The 21,963-nt window shown below is 41.0% G+C and overlaps 1 protein-coding gene across 1 annotated transcript in view; it reads left to right on the top strand.

Annotated features, from left to right (window-relative positions):
* The first annotated feature begins 13,851 nt into the window (after positions 1-13,851).
* LOC109143515 (centromere protein J-like) overlaps positions 13,852-21,963 on the top strand; it is a 32,752-nt gene continuing 24,640 nt past the window's right edge. Inside the window, exons 1-5 of the mRNA XM_039567889.1 lie at positions 13,852-14,076; positions 16,201-16,296; positions 17,355-17,499; positions 19,240-19,348; positions 20,246-21,656. Coding sequence (XP_039423823.1) covers positions 13,875-14,076; positions 16,201-16,296; positions 17,355-17,499; positions 19,240-19,348; positions 20,246-21,656 — 1,963 coding nt within the window. The 5' untranslated portion in view covers positions 13,852-13,874. The remainder of the gene's footprint in view (positions 14,077-16,200; positions 16,297-17,354; positions 17,500-19,239; positions 19,349-20,245; positions 21,657-21,963) is intronic.

Consider the following 21,963-nt stretch of genomic DNA (forward strand, 5'->3'; position numbering starts at 1 on the left):
TGAGCTGTACCCACATTACTGCTGTTATTGTCTGTTATGGCCAGTGTAGCTGCACTAGCAAAGCATTCTTCTTGGGAACTTCACTCAAGGTGAGCTTCACTCAAGGTGGAAAAGTAGATGCCATGGTACAAAACAGACTGAGTCAATTACATGGTATCACCTAGTTCAGAAAAAGAAAAGTGCTCCAATTTAAAAACTGTCTGCAAATCTTTATTGCTGTCTTCTTGATGCAAGTGTGGAGGCTTGGATGTATTCAGAAACTGTCTGGGCTTTTTAGCCCCAAACTCATCCCAAACTCAGGATTCATTTTGAGTTTAGTAGCCAGTAGATATAAAAAAGTACCACTGTTCATTAAGTACAAACTTTTGAAATTTCATGTCTAATATCGTAACTTGTTGTGAAACACTGATACTTTCCTAAGAATCCCTTAAGATTCCTTCAGAGAGCACACGTTTCTTTGAGGCCTAAAGTTATTTTCATTGTTGCATTTTTTAAAATCATCTATGTGCTTCGATTTTAGTTTATTTGCACACTCAGACTGGTGCAAGATTTCCCTCTAGTGGTTACAACACATACAAAGTGTCTGAAAGTGTAATGTCGTATCTGTACTACCTTAGGGTTTGTCATTTTACATCGAAAGTATGCACAGGTATTTCAGACCTTAAATAGATGTTATTTGTAGATGCAATCAAAGTTTCTTTACAGCTTGAATGAAGAGAATCATATCACCGAGTACAATGTAGTAATATGTTTTACTTTTTCCCCATGTTAGGTCCTTTTCATTGTGAGCTGGAGTTGTCTTTGTGTAACAGAGAATCTGTACCCAGTTATATCAGCACACATTACCAGTTGCTTGAGCTTTCTCCATCAGATTGTCCAGTTAGTAGAAATAATTTCTTTTCTTCATAGCAGATAGTAGTGTCACCAGAGAATTAAATCTGCATCCCTTTTCCACTTTACCTATGAATTTCTGTTCTTCTAAGACACAGCAACGTATAATAAAAGGGACAAAACATCACAAGTCTATTTCAGGCTCATTTGCTGGGAGCTGTTTGGTGAATTCCTCTTCTGTTTAGGATTAATTTATAGAAATGAACAATAGGGGAGGAAATTGGAAATACATTCTCAAGCCGCTTTAATTACTATTCTCTTTCGGGGTTAAATTATTAGAGTCACAGAATGGGTAAGGATGGAAGGCACCACAGTGGGTCGGCTGGTCCAACCTCCCTGCTTATACTCAGTTAACAATGCTCACTTGTTTTGTCTTAGGGAGTTACTGGTTTTGCTGCACTGGCCAATAGGTAAATTGACCCTTGTTCCACCCAGAAAATTCCACATATACTTTATTGCCAGGGATTAAGCAGAACTATTGAAAAGAATTTCACTGACCTTGTGGCAGTCCACTGCAGAGGCAAGTGTCTCTATATGTAGAGCTTTCTCTCCAGATTTATTGGTACATGGTACTGATAGCTTCTTCATAAACTGTGTGTAACCAAGAAGTATATTTATGTGCATATTTGTGTAGAGATATTTATTATTTATGTACGTATTTATATATTATGGATACATTTATAGGCTTGTCTATAGCTTCCTAAAGTTTGTGAACTTTCAGGTGTCATTTTCATCCAGCTTTTATCTTCCTTAAATTTCTTGTTAGACGTCTTTGTCAGAGGTCTGAAGCATCTTGCTGTTACATATTTATTTGCTTTGCAGATCTCATTAGGATTACTTCCTTTGCTAGACAGCTCCTGACTAACTGTATAGCAGGGAAGACTTCAGGTGATTTGGGACTGAGCTGTACTCCCATTATATTAGCCCTAAATATATTTTTTTCTTGAATATGAATGTATTTGGATACCAGAGGACTGCTACCATCTCACCATGTTAGTCTCATAGATACTGAGGATGTGGCAGCTCAGCCACTTCTCCACTTTGGGACAAAGGGTTCATATCAGAAGCCTGGGTAAGAAATAGGCAATGAGAGAAATATAGCATATATATATAACAGGAAACCATAAGAAAAAATGTAGGGTGCTTTTTCATTTCCAGAGAAACCTTCACTAGGACATGCTGACTGATCTTGTTTAGCTTCATGTAATTTGGGACCCCCTTCCACATTTGCTTTCAATTCTAGCCCAGTTTTTTGTTGCAGGTGAAAGGCACTGAGGGAGTGAAGACTGCTTTGAGTTTCACTTTCAGAATATTGATCATATTTAACTTTAACAGGTAGCTAAACCATCCTACATTTAATGGAGGCATGATATAGAAATGAGAAAAAAAGAAGTTCCAAACCAAACTGATTTGGAAGTTAGCCACTGTCACAATAATTCTGCTGTGGTGAAACTTGAATGGGCAACATGCAAGGCAACAGAAATCGTTCCCAGGGAGCTTTTACAGAGGCCAAGATAAATTATATGTAATTCAAGCACCCTGGAATATTCTAAATGGTAGACAGTAAATGAGCGGTGCTTAAGTGAGAGTGGCTCATGTCCACTAAATTATTACACTGAATTGTGGATACTAAGTTGTTAGTAGTGTACACTCAAAACTAGTAAACAAATCACAGCAAGTTAGTAATTCAGGCAGAGCAAGCCCTCAAGCTTTGCTGTTGCAGCTGGGGAAGTCATGAGCTCAATCTGAAACTGCTTATCCAAAAAGCCAGGAGGAAGTACCATAAAGCTGAGTTTGGAGGTCACATCACTGTTATGTGCTTCCACGATGCAGGGCAGGCTGTCTGGGACAGACAGCTGTCCATGCTGCCAACACTGGAGTGAAAAGGAGGGATTTAAAAAAAATAAAGAGAAAAATGAGTCTATGCTTTACTTTGTGGATGCTTCCAAAGTCTCCAGCTTGCTAGTTAAGCAGCTGGCAGCATCTTGCCAGGAGGAGACCTGCCATCCACTTGGAGAAAGGATAAAAAATGTTAAGAACACCAATGTTAAGGTGCTCACATGACACTGTTGGGGCTGCTCGAGGCAGCACAGCGTCCAGCTGCACACGTCCTTGGCTTCTGCTGCTGCAGGCAGGGGTCAGCTGCAGCAAGCAGGGAAAGCTGTCAGCTGCAGGAAACAGGGAAAGCTGTCAGCTGCAGGAAACAGGGAAAGCTGTCAGCTGCAGCAAACAGGGAAAGCTGTCAGCTGCAGGAAACAGGGAAAGCTGGCTCCTTCGCAAGGAGCAAGCCCCAAACAAAGGTGGCGTAAAAGTGTATGCAAAGGCAAAGGACGAGAGAGGGGTCTTTGTGTAGGTTCCAGCTGGTTTATTGCCGGTGGAAAATCCAGGGTCAAAGACCAAGAATTGAGACAGATCACAGTATTTTATACGGGGGTGGAACAAGCGGGAACAACCAATGGGGATCGACTGAGAAGGAGGGGACAACAGGGGAATATCCAATAGGGATAACCTAAGGGAGGGAATTACATGAGTAGACCAATGGAGCATCGAAGAAGGGAGAACTTCCCAGAACTAATACATAGGCTACTAGGGGAAATACATAAACGTGAACTTATACATAAAACTGGGTGAAGAATTCCTAAATCAATGAACTTAAAACATGTAAACTAAGAACCACTATGAGCATGGGGACTCGCCGTATCCAAGGGGTGAGAATCAGACCTCTGTGTTCTGGAGGCCGGTCCAGCTGTTCTCTGAATGCTCTGCTGTGGTGGCCACTGCCACCTGCACTGCAGCACTCACACTTCGTAGGGAAATATTGCAGCAGGACAAGTTAAGCTGAGCTGCTCTCAGCTGCATGTGAGGAGAAGTGTCACTCCACTGCACAGGAAGGGCTCCAGTGTCGCTCCTCTTGACTTCAGTGACATGATGGATATCCCACTAGCAAATATTGAGACAAATAACATGTGCAGAACTGGCCATAGATTAGAAATATTTTGCCACTCTTGGATGTCAGTGATCACAGTATCACAGCAGTGAATCTCATCAGTCATCAAATAGTAGCTTTCAAATGCACCAGCCACTGTGGTCACATGGAGCAAGTAACAACTTCACACAAATAAATGGCTATGTTCCTCACCTTAATAAAGATGTGATTTCCTATCACATCATCAAACAATTACATATTGTATAAGAAAATTGAAGCTTAAAGTATAATGAAAAACAAGCAAATAAAAACATATCACAAACACATTAATAACTTTAAAAAACATAAGCAACAAATACACCTTTTAAATCTATTTGTCAGCACATTTCTTATGACAAAAGCTTGATTATAATTAAATCATAAATTTAATTAATCCTAGGAACTATCTGGAACTTCATTTTATGTAGTTGATACGTCTTGCTTTTCGCTTAAATCACTATGAGGTGGGAAGTGTTAGATATTGCTTTGATATTACTGATGGCTCTGCTTTTCTCTATAAAAGTAATTTGCTAGCTAAGTATTTTTGGAAATTATTCAGTAGTATTAAAAGAAAATATTTAATGGAATTTTTGTGGGTTTGTATGGTATTTTTCTTTGTATCAGTTTAGACGTATCCCACCGCATGCATTATTTAAAAGTAAATAATTTCTTCCTAATATCTAATCTAAACCTTTTAAACCCTTTTAGCTTAAGGCCATTCCCCCTTGTCCTATCACTATGTGCCCTTGTTCTTCTCCAGCTCTCACGCAGGCTCCCTTAAGGTGCAGGAAGGCTGCTGTAAGGTGTCCCCTAGGAGCCTTCTCCAGGCTGAACAGCCCCATCCCTGCCAGTCTTCACAGCAGAGGTGCTCCAGCCCTGTGATCATCTTCTGTGGACTTGCTCCAACAGCCCATGTGTGTTCACGTTTACAGAAGCCCAATATGAGCCGTGAAGCTGCTGCATACTTATTTGCATAAATAGAGGATAAAATAAAATGTAATTTTGTTTTGGGGTTCTATGATTTTCAACAGAGAAGGGTCAAGGTCTGTGCCTGGATTGTTGGTATCAGAGCAGTGAAGATACAGAATGATAAATCATTCATCAGATTTTGGAGAATGCAGTGAGTGTAGGATAAGTCCAGCACTTCAATGCTTGTGGAATATTTTATATTCTCTTCTACTTAAAAAAAAATTGTCACCACTGATTTATGTCTCCTTGTTCTGTTTATACCTTAAGTTTCTGGCTGCTGCTTTACTGTTAATAATATGATTTTAGAAAGCAAAGGAGCAATTTACAAGTAATAACTTCTCATTGGTCTCTCAGTAGGGAGAAACTTGTGCAACTGCTTCAGGGTTTAGGAAAATTCTTCTCCCAAAACTTCTTCAGAGAGTGGAATGGGAAGGGGATTTCCCTGGGTGCCCCTGTCACTGGCAGTTCTTTTGCAGGGCTACAAGTCTGGCAGTGAGACTTCGGCTGAGGTCTGCAGGCCTTGGTACATATGGTTAACTTCCTAATGCTGGTTCTGGGGACCTGATTAAAACTGTCAGAGCTTTCAATTAGATTTATGCTTTTTTCCAGAGGAATTTGTGAGGTTTTAGCAGTGTTAAAAGATCAGGCATGCATAGACATACTGACTTTGTTAACATGTTGAATTAACACATCAAATGTTTTAAAATTACCTGGGTGGAAGGCCTGTGAAAGTGTAAAGTATTTTACTTATTTACTTTGTCTAATATTTATTAGGCAACTGTCTGAAATAAAACATGTTGCTCTTTGTGATAGTTTTTAAATGAATGAAAATTCTGTTAAAGCAGGGAGTCCTCACAAACACTTCACAAGGCAATCATCAACTTGTACCACTATTCCTTGTTTGCTCCTGTTGGCAAAGGTACTTCTGCCTCTCAGGGAGCTGTTCTGACTTATTTGGCCATATTTACTGAGGAACTACTGTGTTGCCAGGAGCAGGAGTGGCTTCGTGTGGTTTTGACTGAGGGGTGAAGACCAGGAAGAACTGCAGGGGTCAGGGCTTTAGGTGAGAACTTCTGTTTATTCACTAATTCCCTGGCAACCAACAACCACGAGAAAGCAAACATTGAAAAGGTTCACGATAGAGCAAGCTTTAGTGTTCAGTTTCTTATACAAATTAAAGTCAGCTACCAGCCTAGGCAGTTACCAGCCTAAACAATATCTTAGGTATGAAACCTCATGCGTTAAGAATACATCCCCTGCTTTCCTGAACTTAAAATGTCTTAAACGGATGAAGAAGGTAAATGATGATGGAGAGTTACTGGAGTTTCTTTTATTTTTGCTGGGATAAAAGCTGACACTGTCACGTTTGCCACTCAGACACCTCCTTCTCATTGCCAAGGTTGGAGTATATTTTCCTTGATGATGATGTCAAGAAAGTTGCCTCACAAAATCCATTTCTTCATAATGCCTTACCTAAAGCGAAGTATTTGTTGAGAGGCACTCTTGGCAAATGTTCCCTCTTTCCAGATCCCACCATCCTTAGTCTTGAGATCGTATTTCCTTCATTTATATTTTGGATAAAGCATGACCAGGACATGGAGTCTCCATGCACCTGGTACAAAATGTGATGTCAGTGGGACAAGCCACCGACAGGCTTTGTATTTGTACCTTATTACAGACCATAACCTTTATGCTGGCCGCTGACAACTGCTCAGCATTTGAACTTGTAACCTATGAACAGTTCGGTGTTTTTTTCTGTGGGTAAGTGTTGTTCCCTATATTTTTTAAAAAAAGTAAAAATACCCAAAACAAAACAAACACCAAAATCCCCCCTCCAAATCAGAACCAACTTGCATACAGTGTTGCATTCAGAAAAATCACCATCTGGTTAGAACTTTTAGCTCCACTTGAGTTTGACCTGAAGTGGGGATCTGTAGAAGCAAATTGTCTTATCATGTGAAATATTAGGATACAACCAATACTCCTACTGACAGCAGAGGAATGGGAAAACTCGGGAATTTGATGTCTCTTCTTAACCTTTGGAGGGATTTGCAGTATAGGGTCACGGGCTTTACTTCTTTAAATGTGCTTTTTTAGCCCATTCTTTCTGTCCTGTCCCTGTCCATTCTTTTGTCTTCACTGCACCTGCTTCCATTTTATTTTTCACTCTTATTTCAGATACATTCTGTAGGGTCCTTCTTTTAGTGTACAAGCATCTGCCCAGACAGTCTTGACTTCTGTTGGTGTAGATTTTTAGATTTCTAGAGTGTTTCCAGTGGAACTGTAGATGACTCTAAAGGGATTTTAATATTACAAACAACATAATGTTTCCTAGCTACACATGATGGATCTGTCAAAGCAGGTAACGAAGCTGGTAGGGTGTGTAAACATCTTACGCAAACCAGTTACATTAGCGTAGGAAGAAGGCATTAAATTGTTTCTTGTGAGTGAATGAAGTTCTTGGAGACTCCGCATTTCTCAAAGAATGGAAATAAAGTACCTTTGAATCAAGATGAGGTGCTCATCAACTTCACCTGCTGAAACAGATACCCCCACCCCAATTTTTTGAGGTAAGTAACAAAAGCCCAGCCACTGCCCTGAAAGGGCTGAAGCCAAGTACCTAGGGGGGAAGCAGACTGTGTTTTCCCAGCTGTCTCAGACTTACCAATCCTAGGGAGAACGGATGCAAGCTAGTAGTGTAGCAGGGTTATTCTATCTTTTTGAAATAAACATTCTTTTGAGCTACTTAAGCATCAGTCAGTTTTCTAGTGATGTTTTTGTTTGGGTTTGGTTTTTTTCCACATAACATTTGTTTCCTCCTTTTTCCTTCTGTTATCTTCATTACCTGCTTTCTGCAGTCATCTTTGATCATGAAACACTTTCTCTGAATGTAAAGGATTTTATAGGGGTTTTGTATTGCATGTATCCTAACAGTATTTTATATGTATGTAAATGTATATGTATATGTATATTTATATATTATTTTACGTATATAAAAATATTAAAAAGTATATATGCATGTTTTACAGTTTCTGAAGTCTGAAGTTACTCTGCATTCGGATGGTGCTAAAAAAAATCTCTCTTGGATGAAAAAAAACAAAAAGAAAAGAAAGAAAATAAACCACAGGATTTACCACATCAGTAGGACACGTTTGTTCATGGTGTTTTTTGTTACATTTCCCTAATCTGAATTTCAGAAAGGAGGGCATGGAAGAAGACACTTTTAAGGAGGAAGACCATCCATCTCAGCAGTCTGTCAGTGATCTGACCAGCATGGTACCATCTTCCAGTACAACAGAAAAGGTCGTACCTCCTTTATACCCAGGTTGGGTTGGCAATATGAGTGAGTCTTCCAGCAAGAGCTGTTCACTTCCATTTAGTTCAGAAGCCAGTGGTCTGATAAGCAACAGTAGTAATATCTCAACTGATAACATGAGCCACAACCAAGCTTTTCAGCATCCAAAGCAATTATGTTATTCAACCAACTCTGATATTTTTCCTCAGAAGTTGACTTCCAGTGTAAACCAGGCTGGAATTCATGATGTGAGTGAGACCTTGGAAATGTTCACTCCTCCTTTGCTCCCTGCCTCAGAGATGAACCGTTGTGCTACCACATGCAAAACCATGGAGCAGGTTGGTTTGCTGTAAATAATCACTGAATTTTTAAATGCACATTGTGTATTCCTGATAGTGGCCCAGCCTGTCCAGAAAGAAAGGGTCAGTTACTTTCATGTCTGTAGGAAGCTTTACTGTCAAGACTGGGAAGTGCATCATAACCCTGTGTCTGATGCTGTTGCTCTAATGCACCCATGCAATAAAGTGCTTTCCACAAGAGACAATTAAACAATCTTGCTCTTATTCCTCTTTGATAGTTATTGCTATCTTCCTCCCTCTAGTGGAAAGGTTTGCATGTTCTGGCTCCACATTCTTGTGTCTGTAATGGTTGTGAGGCATGTTCATGTTCTTTTTCATATGTCTTTTTATCAGTCCTCATGCTCCATGTTCTTTTTATACATTTTTTTCATTTCTGACTTTTTTCTCTTCTTAGTTTTGACAAAGTGGTGCACAGAAGTAACTCCACAGTATCTCTTCCACTGGATGATCAATCTGCTTCTTGTAAGACAGTAAACAATACAATGTCTTAGCTGTATATTTTAAAGAGACTCTTATATTTCCAACACAGTTGAATTTATTACTTAGCATGTATCTATGCTGGCAGTTCTCAATCCTCTCTCCACCTGAGGTTTATCATTATTTTCACATTTTTTTATTCTAAGGAAGAGTGTAGTACTTTACATATAGGGGCAGGAAGTTTGTTATTCCTTGGTTGCTGGGAAAGTAATAATGTAAGTAAGGCTGCACTTGAAGATAATTTCTTGTGAGTCCCAGGAATCTGCTACTTCTGTTCTCAGATGACATAAACAAGGTCATTAAGTTTAATGACCAGAATGTATCCTGTGATATTGTAAACTATTAACAGCTGGTCATAAAATCTGATACTGAGTCTTAGGCATTCTTTGTTCTTTGGTGCCTTCTGCCATTTGACTATGTGAATTACTTGAACTCTTCTTAAAGAGCCTGGTGAAGAAAAAGTGACCTTGGATTTTGCTTTATTACATGGTGCTCTCGAATAATACCAGAGAGAGAGACAGTAGAGTGAAAATTGTGCTTACAGGTAGACTGCCAGGAAGCTTCTGGCACAGCAGCAATATGACACTGTCTTTATGTTGTAAATTTTAGCTCTGGGACAGATCTGGTAATTCACAATAAATAAATAAGAGGAAAAAAAAGACCTATCACTTGTACGACTGATCTCTGGTAGTTCTTCTCAGTGGACAGGACAGAAGAAACAGATGAGTTAAAGAAGGAGTCAAATAGATATAAACTGGGAAACTCAGAAAATCAAGGCAAGTTGGATAGGTGTGGGGAGTACCTGGCCTGCAGAAGGGCTGTGGAAATGGTCACAGCAATTTAGTCAGAAACAGAATCATTCTTCTACCCTTTCATCCCTAGTTTCAGACCATGCTTATATTTCCTACGACTTGCATCTCTGGCCAGTGGATATTGACTTTTGAAAGCTCCTTTTCATCAATGCCAGTGTACACTTTGAGTTCTAACATGCCAAAAGAGTTTTAAATATAAATGTTAAAATTCTTTATTCAAAGTAATACACACTTTAAGAAACGCCTATCCCCAAAGCTCAGATAAGGTGATTCTTTCTGATTAAAAACCATGCAGAAGTGTAGTTTGATACTGTATCTTCCTGATATTTTCAGGCTCTGGGGCAGCAGGACCAGCTGATGAAGCAGCAGATGGAGCAGCTGCAAAGGCTGGTGGCTGAACAGCAGAAAATCATTGCACTTTACAACCCAGGTACTCATGGAATCTCTCCTCACACGGTGGCACCTACACCTGCTGCTGCTTGCGCACCAGCAGCAAAATACAGCAGTTCTTTAAAGAGAAGGTTTGATAGTTGTTTTCAGTGGCTGGGGGCTCTTTCTCTGGCAGTTATGCTAAAATATTCCCTTCTTTACAAATATTGCATCCAAGCTGTAAACTTCTGAAAACACTTCTTTCCTCACCTGTATACTAAAATTTCAGGAGAACCTTTATGTTTAATAAAAGACCTCTGTATAGACTTCTATTGAAGTAGTCTTGAATGGTAGTACAGAAAATTATCGTAGAGTGGTAAAAATTACAGAGAAGCTGAAATATCCTTTCTCTTCTGTACCTATATATGAAAGTTCCAGCTTTACATAGATAAAAGAAGAAGAAGAAAGTCAACACACCATTCTTCTGTTAATAGATACTTACCTTTAATAGTGCAGCCTGTTCCTAACAGCATGATACCACTCCTTGAACAGTTTCATTTGACAGTGGGATTGCTGGAAAACACCATCTGCTGAGCAAGTAGAAAAAGAGGACCCCACACACCTTCCCATGCTGTCCACAGCAGTAGAACATTCTCCTCAGTGTGTGCCCAAGGTGAAAGAAGAATTTAGGAAAATCATGTAGACTTGTGAGAGCATTGGCCTTGCTTTAGCAGGGCTGCTTGTGCATAACATCAGACAGGGGGTATCCATAATTTCATGGGAAGGCCAGGGTTGATGCTGCTTCTCAGGTAACCTGCTGGGGAGGCAGCTTCACCTAACCCATGAGCTAAGGCTCTAAGCAGCCTAAAGCATCCCCTGGCTGCATGTATACATTGATCTGGCATTTTTTTTCAGTCTAATTTCAAGCTACTTGACCCAGTTGAGGATCTGTGCAAGAATCTCATTATGTTAAGGTCTCAGAGGAGAGTTAGGAGAACTAGGTGATGGCACCTTTCATGCTAGAGTTCAGTGTATCCTGATGAGGTCTTACAAACAACTTTTTGGAATTGAAAATCTACTTTTTTTTTTTTAAGTTTTTTTTTCCCATGTTCTAATCATACAAGGTGAGAGTAAGTCCTCTGAGACACCCGCGTCTTTTGTTGTTCCCCCATTCACATATAAAAATACTTCATAGCACATCTAGTTTGACCAGTTTGGACATAGTCCTTTATAATCAAAATTCTATTTATTTCGATTGCCATACGAGGAACATCTACTTGCAAAAGTTCATTCAAGACAATAGGCATTACTTTAGGCACATTTAGAGATAATAATAAAAATTAAGAGTTTATGGCCATCCCCTTACCCCCTATCCTGGAAACCCTTGGAGCTGGCACTATTTTAGGGAAATACTACCTTACGTTATTGCTTTCATAAAAGAAAATGAAATTTTAGCAAGTTTCATCTACCTCACCAATGAGCATAATACCTGTTGTTAGCTAACAAAATAAAAGGGGCTTTGCTTCATTCCCTCTCAGCCTCATGGGTTGAGAGAACCTTCTGGTAGGAATGACAAAATGTTGGGCTGGACAAACAATGGACAAGCAGATCCACTGCACCATTGGGGTGCAGAGGTGCTGTCATTGAACGTTCACAGCAGCTTGAAAAGCTGTGGGGCTGTCAGAGCACGTAGGCAGGCAGGAGGTGTATGCTGGGGTAGAGGCACCAGGCGGCAAACAAGGGCCAACCACCACCCCAGAGAGACCACTAAGAGCCAGGCTTTCTTCAGCTTAGGTTGTCTGCTTGTGTTGTGGGGCCCTCTCTGAGCTTCCTGATGATGCCAGCAGTGCAAAGAAGTATGAGACTAAAGGGAACAAGAAACTTGGGAAAGAACACAGTGTCAGATCTGTTTGAAGGTCTTGATGGAGTGTAGCAATCAGGGATTTTTTGTGGGGGGATAAGGAGGATTTCAACCATTGGCCCTGCAGCCAGAAGCTAAGCCACAGCAGCAGTGGTATGAGCAGGCCTGGCTGCCATTGTACCAGATTTCCTGATGGAGCTATGCCACTGTGAATTAACTGTCAAGAGCCACTGCTGTATACTAGGGAGACAGCCTGAGAAAGAGAGAGGATGGAGACTATGACTGAGTAAATGAAATCTTCATCATCCTGTTCTTTTTGCCTCAGAGAAAAGGCTGGTTGAAATGGCAGGCAAAAGTCATCAAGCTGTCTGCGGCGACCAGGTGGAACAAGTATACAGTCTGTGGCTTCCAAGTTTTCTAATCAAAGCAGAACCTCCACGGAGCAATTATGTTGCTCATTAATCTCTGCCCAAATGCCACAATTAGCAAGGTGTTTGTTGTTACTTCCAGCCGTTCAGTGAGAGCAGAACTGTTCTGTGGCTGCACCACTTTTTTTGGGTTCTTAGGAAGGGCTGAGAAGGAAAGTGTCTTAAGTCTGCTATGCTTCACCATACAAATTTCTCTTCCCCCTGCCCCAGTGCTGTGAATCCTTAAATGCTTTTCTGAAGAAAGCTAGTACAGTTAGTACCATGAACTCAAGACCAAACTCATACAGTTAGAAATATATTTATAGGATTCTCTTTGGGTGTATTTACATATCCAGCTACATTTAGCTAACATATAAGGCCACAGACAAAATGCTGACTTGAATTAAAAGGAAGCAAAACTGCACTCAAAGTCCTCTTTTGTTACTGAAGGCAGTGTAAGTTTAGGATAGCAAAGAACACTGCATTAGTTTGGTACCATTGACCTTTAAAGATGTAAAATATGAAGAACTAGTAGGGCTATGATTTCTCTTATTATGGTAAAGGTAGTTGCTTTAATATTGCCATGCATTTAAAGAAGTAACATAGCATTCAAGAATAAGATCAAAACCTCATTGAACAACAGGTTGTCATTTTAATGCCTCATGGAACATACACAGAAGCGGCTCTGACCACCTGCTGGCTGCATGGTTAAAACATCTGCCCAGAAGTAGTGAGTTGGGATATTCCTGAAACTTTGCCAGTCAGGTTTCAAATCCACAGGTCAGCCTTCTTCCAAAAAATGCCTTAACTATTTTCAGTCTCAGCCATTCTCTTTCTGCTTATTGAAGTTAGGTCACAGGACAGAGAGGGTTCGTGGTATAAAGAAAGAAAGTAAAAAGCAAATCTAATTTAGAAAGGTTTTTTTTTCCTGGAAGTAGTGAACCTGAACTTTGGTCCCTATGCAGAACTGCTTATGTTTTTTCCATTGGTAAGTGTTCTAATATAATGTGTAACCAGCCATCCAGAGCTAAAAGGAAAACCTTTTCCACTTTTGCATTGAGGTATGCCTCAGAGATATTTTGAGATACATAACTTTTACCTGCCAATTGACTTAAGGGGTCCTAGGGTAAATGGGGTTTTTTTTTGCTTGCTCAGGAGTACTTTGTAAGTTCTCTTTAATTCAACATCCCTGTAGCATGTAATAATTTTGAATATTTGGTGATTGTAGCAAGCAGGTTTTACAATTTAAATAAAATAACAAACACGAAATTTGATTATTTTATTCTGAACATGCAACCACCATGAAAAAAGCATGAAAGCAACATTGTTTTTGTGTCACACCAGTTTAGCAAGAGATTTCTAGTTCAATGCAAAAATATTTGTCTTAAGCTTCTCTAATTTTTCTTCTCTGGTGATTATTTTTAGGCTTTTCTGTTTCTCCTGGGATACCTCCTCACCTAGCAGCCACGATGCCACCCCTTCCATGCTTTCCGGCTACTTTCATTCCTGTCCAGTTCCCATCACAAAATTCTTCCCAGGCTGAGAGCCTGGAATTCTCACAGACATCTCCCTTGGCAATGTGCTCTGCTTGGCAAAGCAAATCCCCGGAGCTCATGCCAAACGAGAGCAGCTCAGAAATCTCAGGAGAACACGTGCAGCTTTCAGATTCAGGTGGGCAAAAAGTGCTGGAAATCTGAACCTAAGTCTATTGTACAACTCCCTTGAATCCTTGCCTTTACTAGTGATTCTAACTGACTTTATTGAAGGTCAGGGGAAGGTGCTTTGTTTTTATGGTGGCTTGTAATAAAAGCTTTTAAAGTATTGTAAACTTGTTTTTTTTACTTCTCGAGTCACAGTTGACTTGCCTCATAGTGAGAGAAGTTGCAGCTTGTAGATATAAATGGAGAAGGAAGTCATTAAATTGAGAAAGCTAAATTATATGAAGTAGGGAATAGGTTATATTTAGGGGAAGAAGCATAAGAAGTCGGATGTGGCTATATCTTTCCAAGGTGTGAGAGCACATTGCTGTAGCTAAGAAGGCCTGCTCTCTGTCAGCAATCTTGGTTTTTCTCACACTGATCTAGAGTTGCATCACTGAGAGCTAAAACAATGTAAGCTGTTACTTGGCATCTTCTCTTGGCTACACTTTGCAAGCCTTGTCTTCTGTGGGAATATACCAAAGGGTAAGAAAGAATAAAAGAGCAATTTGCAGGAAACCAAAAGTTGATTTCAAAATGGGAGGAAGAGGAGTGCAAAAAAAGTAGGAATAAACACTTAAAAGGAAAGAGAATGTAATTGTAGTCCAGACGTGCATCCTGGATTCCTTTGAACTTCTGTAGTGAGACCTGACTGTGAGCCACTCCCATGGTACAACTGAAATTTTATTTTCATATTCTTCTATCTAGCTCAGGACAGGTACTCTCACTGAAAGAATCTGATCACTTCTTGTCTCTGGAACTACTATTTTCTTGCTGGTTTACACGGAACTTGGATCCATGCCCAGTTAAGTTTACAGTAGAGCTTCAGAAATACTTCTGACAGTACAAATGAGGGGAATTGAGAGATAGTCTGTGAGTGGATGAATCACAGAACCACTGAACAGTTAGGGTTGGAAGGGACCTTTGGAGATCATCTAGGTCAACCCCTCTGCCAAGGCAGGGTCACCTTGAGCAGACCACACAGGAACACATCCAGGTGGCTTTTGAATATCTCCAGAGAGGGAGACCCCATGATCTCCCTGGGCAGCCTGTTCCAGTGCTCTGCCACCCTCAGTCTAAAGAAGTGTTAAGGTGGAACTTCTTGTGTTTATAGCCATTATTCCCTGTCCTGACTCTGGGCACCATCCTCTTGGCACTTGCCTTTGATATACTTGTATGTATTGATGAGGTTCCCTCTCAGCCTTCTTTCTCCAGACTGAACAGGCCCAGCTCCTGCAGTGTCTCCTGATAAGAGACATGCTCCAGATCCTTCATCATCTTTGTGGCCCTCCACTGGGCCCTCTCCAGTCTTTCTTAAACTGTGGAGACCAGAATTGAACACAATACCACACATGTGGCCTTACTTGGGCTGAGTAGAGAGGGAGGATCTCCTCCCTCAACCTGCTGGCCACACTCTTCCCAGTGCACCCCAAGATCCCATTGGGTCTTTTGGCCACAAGAGCACTGCTGGCTCATGGGCAGCTTGTCATCCACCAATACTCCCAGTCCTCCTCAGCAGAGCTGCTCTCTAGGTGGTCAGCCCCCAGTCTGTGCTGCTGCTTGGGGTTATTCCTCCCCACGTGCAGCACCCTGCACTTGTCCTTGTTGAACCTCATAAGGTTTCTCTCTGTCCAGCTCTCCAGCCTATCAACGTCCCAGGGAATGGCAGCAGAGCCTTCAGGTGCATCAGCCAATCTGCCCAGTTCTGTATCATCAGCAAACTTGCTTAGGGTGCTCCCTACCCCTTCATCCAGGTTGTTGACAAACAAGTTGAATAAGACTAGGCAGCAGGAATCTGACAGCAGGAACACACTAGGACAGGGAGAGGTATGACTGCTTTTTATTGAAAGCTGTGCTGACTTCAGCCTGCCTCTTGTGTAAAACTAAGGCTTGAAAGTGCAGAGGCCTCGTAACATCAGGGTAACTTCCAACTGGATCTGGTCAGTGCAGTTGTCTTTGAAATATGCTTCAGCTGAATTTGCACTTGAGGACTGGGCTAGCTGACACTTTTCTGGCTGTTGTGATGAGTCTGGTTTTTTACTGTTGGACACATAAATATATCAACAGTTTGCTTAACATTTCACATTCTTATTTAAAGGGATAAGCACCGAGCCACTGCTTCAGTCTACAGAGAGCGCCACAAAAAACCTTTCCAGACAAGATGCTCAAGAAGAGAACAGAAAAGAAAAGAAAGGTGAATTACACAGATGTTTGGGCACATTGTTCTTGCCTTGCACAGGGAATCACTAGTTGAAAATTAAAGACCTTGGGCACCTCTCCTATTAAAGCATTCTGAGGCAGCATAGCCCCACATGTGAGATCTGTGAGAAGGGACACGTGGCTTCTGCATCTCTTGCGTCTGTCAACCTACTGTGCCACCTCTGCCTCCTCAGACATATTCTGGTGCAAGGCAGGTGGGAAGGTTGCAGAAACAGCAACACTTGTCTGCTATGGGGCTGGAGATGTTGGAGATATTTGGTGTGTAGCTGAGAAAGACTGAGGGATGAATACAAACTTTTGTATTCCTGTTGTTGGACCAGAAAGTCCTTCCAGCATGTTGCAGAGGACTTTGATAGCACTGGCTGTATTTACATGATGAAGTGAGTTATATAAATCCTGCTACAGCAACAGTGTGTAGTATGAATGAGCAAGGTTTTTTGCTCCAGTTATCAGCCCTAACTTGACCTAAAAGAGGAACTCACCACTAGCTGACACTCAGAAGAAAAATTAATTGAAGTAGAAGCTGCTTTCTTTTGGTGAAAAAGACAGCAAGCGTCAATAGGAAGATGCACACATTTGCAGTTCTGTGAAATAAAACAGAAAATGTCTGGTTAGAAACTCTCATGTTCACAAATACTGCTTATTGAACTGTTAAATGAACTGGCTTGCAAGTCACATAATTATAGACACACAAGTAGTTCAGTACTGTCTAGCAGTGCCTTCACTGCCATGTTCTGGGGTGAACACATTAAGCAAGAACTACAAATCTCTAGAGGCAGGGGACACGCATCTTACTACTTGTCATTTCCATGATTCCAGCACTAGATTTGAGGATCAGAAGCCTCTTTTTTACCACAGATTGCATCCTTCCATCTACTTAATTCAACTGTATTCTGTAAAGTGTTTTCAAAAATCAAAACCTTGTGTATGTTGTTGAAAATACAAACATTTCTAATTATTTTAGGTTATTTATTTTTCATTTATTCATTCTGTAAAGGCTTTGTTTACATTGACCTTTTTCCTGCTGCTTAGAGAACAGTCGATTAAAAAAAGAAAGGAATTTCTCTGAAACTTTTTCTGCTGCTAAAGAAGAACAAAGAGAACAACTAAAGGAGGAGATTTCTTCATCTCAGTTTGGCATAGAAGGGAAGATGAAGACTGGAAATACAGAAGCCAGGTGAGAAATTATCTTAGTCAGTCAGTCAAGCTGCAAACACATGTTTTCCTTGATGGTATACACAATGTTTGTGTTATATATGCAACACCATGGCTCTTTCCTTTGCTTGGCAGGTGTGCATGGGCAGAAATTGGGCAGGTCTATGGCCTAGCAGTTGATCTACTTCTGTGTAATGGGATGCTGGTCTAGCCAATATAAATATAAATGGGTTTGTAACTGTGATCTCCAAAGGATAGAAGTAAGGCAAAAGTCGGCAAGGAGAGAAAAAAATCTGTTGATATGCCATCACTTCTGCAGTGGCCATCAGTTTGTGATGGTAGCTCCTTCATTCCTGTCCTTGCTCTGCCTCTTCAGCTGTGCCAAGACCAATTTTTATATGCCTATATATTGAACAGGGCAGTGAAGTAATCCTTGTTAAAATTATCTGGAGAGAGTAGGATAGTAAGATTTAACTTGGATCACTTTTCTGATCTGGTTCATCACTGCACTGCAAAATGAACTGTACCAGGACTGTGGGGATGCTCACAACAGGCAGGAATGGGTGGGCTGGCACTGGTGATGGAAGAAATGCTCTTAGAATTGTTACCTTTCCTCAACCGACGCAGATAGAAGCAGCAGGTGTTTGGCACACTGAGCCTTCCATCAAGTAAAAAAAGAAGCAGCAAACTTCTAGGAAAGCACAGACTGAGAGCAAATGTCATGAAAATTTTAGTGTGTTAACCATGTGGGAAGTTGGACAGAGAAGGAAGACAGGGACCTCCAGAGCAGAAGACTGGGAAGATGTGGCAGCACCATATGAATGTCTGGGCAAGTGGCCCTGTCCATGTATGCATTTTTGGATCATCAGTGAGCTTCTGAAGTCTGTCTCCCAGTCACCGCTACTTGTGATTTGGCTGGTATTTCACATTGTGGTCTTATCATGAGCTGGATGAAAGTAAAGCACAGAATGTTCTCCAGCTCTTCATGACACTTTCACTATGGCACCAGGCTGTACTTGGTTTGAAGCAAGCTTTGCTGAAATGAGAATTGTCTAATGTTGAGTCCTCTTCAGCAAGAGTTTTCCCTCCAAATCTCATATGATTAGGTCATGGTGTGATAGCAGAGACAGAGGGACAAATTAAAAGGTTATCCATGGTACAGTGGTACTGGGTAGAGATGGGTGTAGGAAGGACAGTGATGCGCTGTACTTCTATTAATCCCAGAATTTTTTTATATTTTGTAGAAATTATTAATAAGTGACTAAATTAAGGATCAAGCACATTTCCTTTGAAATAAGATATGCTTGTGAATGCTGTATTATGCTTCATTTTGAGTCAGCTTTCAGTTTGGCCCTCTACAGCATTATAGACATTATTTTTTTCTACTCTATCACTCTTCACCATCTAATTCAAGCCACTCTACCAGAGAGATAGTGAGTTCTTTGTGACTGTCATCAACTCTAGTCTGCAGAAAATGACTGAAATATTTTTTCTTTTGACTATTTTCTATTTCTAAGGACACACTGATACCAGCCAAAAAGTGTTGCTTGCTGAAAGTATAATTAATGCTTGGTCTAGACAGGATGTTTTAGAGTGAGAGTTGGATTCACACAATAGGGAGATTTTACTAACATGCTTCACATTTTAAAAGTATTGCAGAGACCATTTACAGTTCTAAACTCCATATCAGCTTCATACAAATTATCAAAAGAAAACTAACTAAAGAATGTTACAAATTAGTACCTTCTTGTTCCTTGCCTAGGCAAATCACACCAGCAATTGGTATTAGACAGAAGACTTCTGAAAAATTTGTTGAAGAGCAACTTAAAGCAGACAATCATCTCATAGAAAAGCAGCAGAAAGAGCAACAGGTACTGTTGCCATCGGTGCATTCACTTCATTTTTGACAAATTCTCACGGACATAGATATTGCATGGGCTCTATTTGGTCTCATTGCATGGTAGCACATTTTTCCACTGATCTTGCATGTGATATTGAAAGATTTTTCCCCAAAGTGGAAAAAAAGGGCTGTATTACTCAGACACAATCCTATTCCCCCACTACTTCCCACTGGATTCCTCTGTTTCCACCTATTTTCTGGGTCATAGTTTGTGCCCAGGTCTCAAGACACTTAGTTAAAATAGACATCAAGGTAGTCTCTGTTTGTTCCATAATAAATGGTCTCTCATGTGCCACCACTGTGAGAATGGGGGCATTTCCAAATGCAGGTTTCATACAAGGGCCAATTACAGTGAGAGTCTTCTGCATTTTGCCGTGGGTACAGTTTGAGATGAGCTTATGCCTGACACCTCTAGGTGTCAGACTCAGCATTTGGTTCGGCTTGGTGACTTGGAAGATGCATGTTTCATCACTCAGAAATTTTCTCTATGTCTCCTTGGTAAAATAGCATCTCATACTGATGCAGTTATGTATTTTTGTGTCACATTGTAAAAACTACTTGGATTTGCCCTGAAAACAAAGAAGGATAGAACTTTTCCCATCTTCTGTCATACAGACATTTAGCACCATCTTAACCCTTTGACTCTACTAATGAATGAATGAATGGAGGCATCACATAGCGACTGCTTCTAAAAATTCTTGCACCTTCCCTGTAATCTCAGGGCTGTTTCTTATGTACTCAGTTATCCATACCCAGTGTCTTTAAGACTTCTGGTGTCTCAGTTTTTTCAGTTATTGTAAATATCTTCCTTTCTGCAGAACAATTCTCAGGCTGTGACTGTCAGGATTAAATTTTTATTTTTTTCCAGGGCAAGCCAAAAATAACACCTCGAAAGGTTTTTCTGAAACGAAGAGAGGGCATAGCCAGGCTCAAAAAAATTAAGCAGAGGCCTGTAAAAGAGGACAGCAAGAATTCCAGAAGAGCTGGTTTGAATTTCTGGGGTCATTTCTCCCCGTCTGGCCAAGTGAACAGAGGCATACTACAGCCAGGAGAATGCTCTCAGCTAAATCTGCAGGTCAGTAGCTCCATGGAGATGGATACACATGAAAAAAAGCCAGACTGTGCTTTAGCTGAGAGGGAGATGAAGGTTAAGACTGACTGTGAAGCAAAAGTAGTTGAGCAAAGTGCAGAAGAAAAAGAAGTGATTGGGGGAGATAAAGACTTAAAGGAAAATCTTGGTGACACACCACAGAGAAGATGGCCTGAAATCCTGCAACCACGTCCCAAAACAGCAACAGACACAAACCTACAAGTAGGAGAGGAACTGGAGACTCATCACATGGGTCCTTTAGAACAAGTAGGCAAAACTGCTGGAAGAGCTGTGGAGGGTACTCTGCAAAAGGACCTAGGTAGGGTGGATCAGCCTCTGAAAGGACATCTCATAGAGGGAGCAAAAACCCCCTTGGAAGTCCTACAGAGGCATTATCCACTCCAGGGTTTAGATACAGATCACATCAAGGAGGCAGAGTGGAGTGCAGGTCCTGCATTCACACAGGGTCAGAACTGGGTTCAGGTATGCCCACAGGAAGTTGTGGACAGCCAGAACTTGGAAAGCAAGAGGCAAATCCATACTGGGTTTAAGGTGGTCAATGATAAAATAATAAAAATTACATGTAGCTCACCTGAGGCTGTGGAGAAGGGAAGCTCAGCCTTGCAGCAAGAGTGGCAAAGGAGGGGAACAGTTGCCTCCAAATGGCAAGTTGCATCTTTCTCCTGTGAGTCAAACTGCTTACCCCCAAAAAGTAATAATGACCCCAAATCTCACCATGCTCAATATCCCTCCCAGCATGTGCCTCAGGGAGTGGATCACGCTGACAGGCATTTGGATCTTTCTGATGGTGATTATGCTAGTGATGAACCCAGTGGAACAGAAAAAATCTCTCTGAGGAAATACAGCAGATCACCACCAAGAAAACAAGATATTCAAGCAATTTCAGGTCAACAAGATCTCTCCTGCAGCACAAGCAGTGATTCTAGTACTGGAGCTGTCAGTCTGAAAGGGAGCAAGGCTCGCTCTTCTTTTCGTCAGTCCCTATTTCAGCTCACAAGACTGAAAAGGAGAGAGCATGAGCCTGAGTCAAAGAATGGGAACAGGACTAGCAATGTTAAAAGCCTACATCTGCCATCTTCAAGAGAGGCTCATGAGATTCCTGCTTTCAAGATTAAAGAAAGCCCTGAAGTGGAAGAACTACAAAAAAACATGATTGCAGACACATCCGGTAAGAGCTACGCAAGTGTTGATTTATGTTTATTTTTCACTGGGGAAAAATTTTTGTCTTGGATTTATGACTCTTTCTGCCTGTGCTCCCTAGCTATATGCCCACCTCTGTCAGTATTTCTCAGGCCTAAACTGGAAAAAACAGAGAAGAGGGAAGAGATACATCTGCAAGCCCCTTGTTTTTCTTGGTTCTCTGTCACCACGAGTCATTTTTCCTGTTGTTTGAGGTACACTTTCAGGTGCAGACTTTAGATCCCATGAGATGGCTGCGATATTCAATGAATCTCTGTAGTCAGGGATAGAATTCC

Source organism: Corvus cornix, chromosome 3 (genome assembly GCF_000738735.6).
Source record: "Corvus cornix cornix isolate S_Up_H32 chromosome 3, ASM73873v5, whole genome shotgun sequence".
NCBI lineage: Eukaryota > Metazoa > Chordata > Aves > Passeriformes > Corvidae > Corvus > Corvus cornix.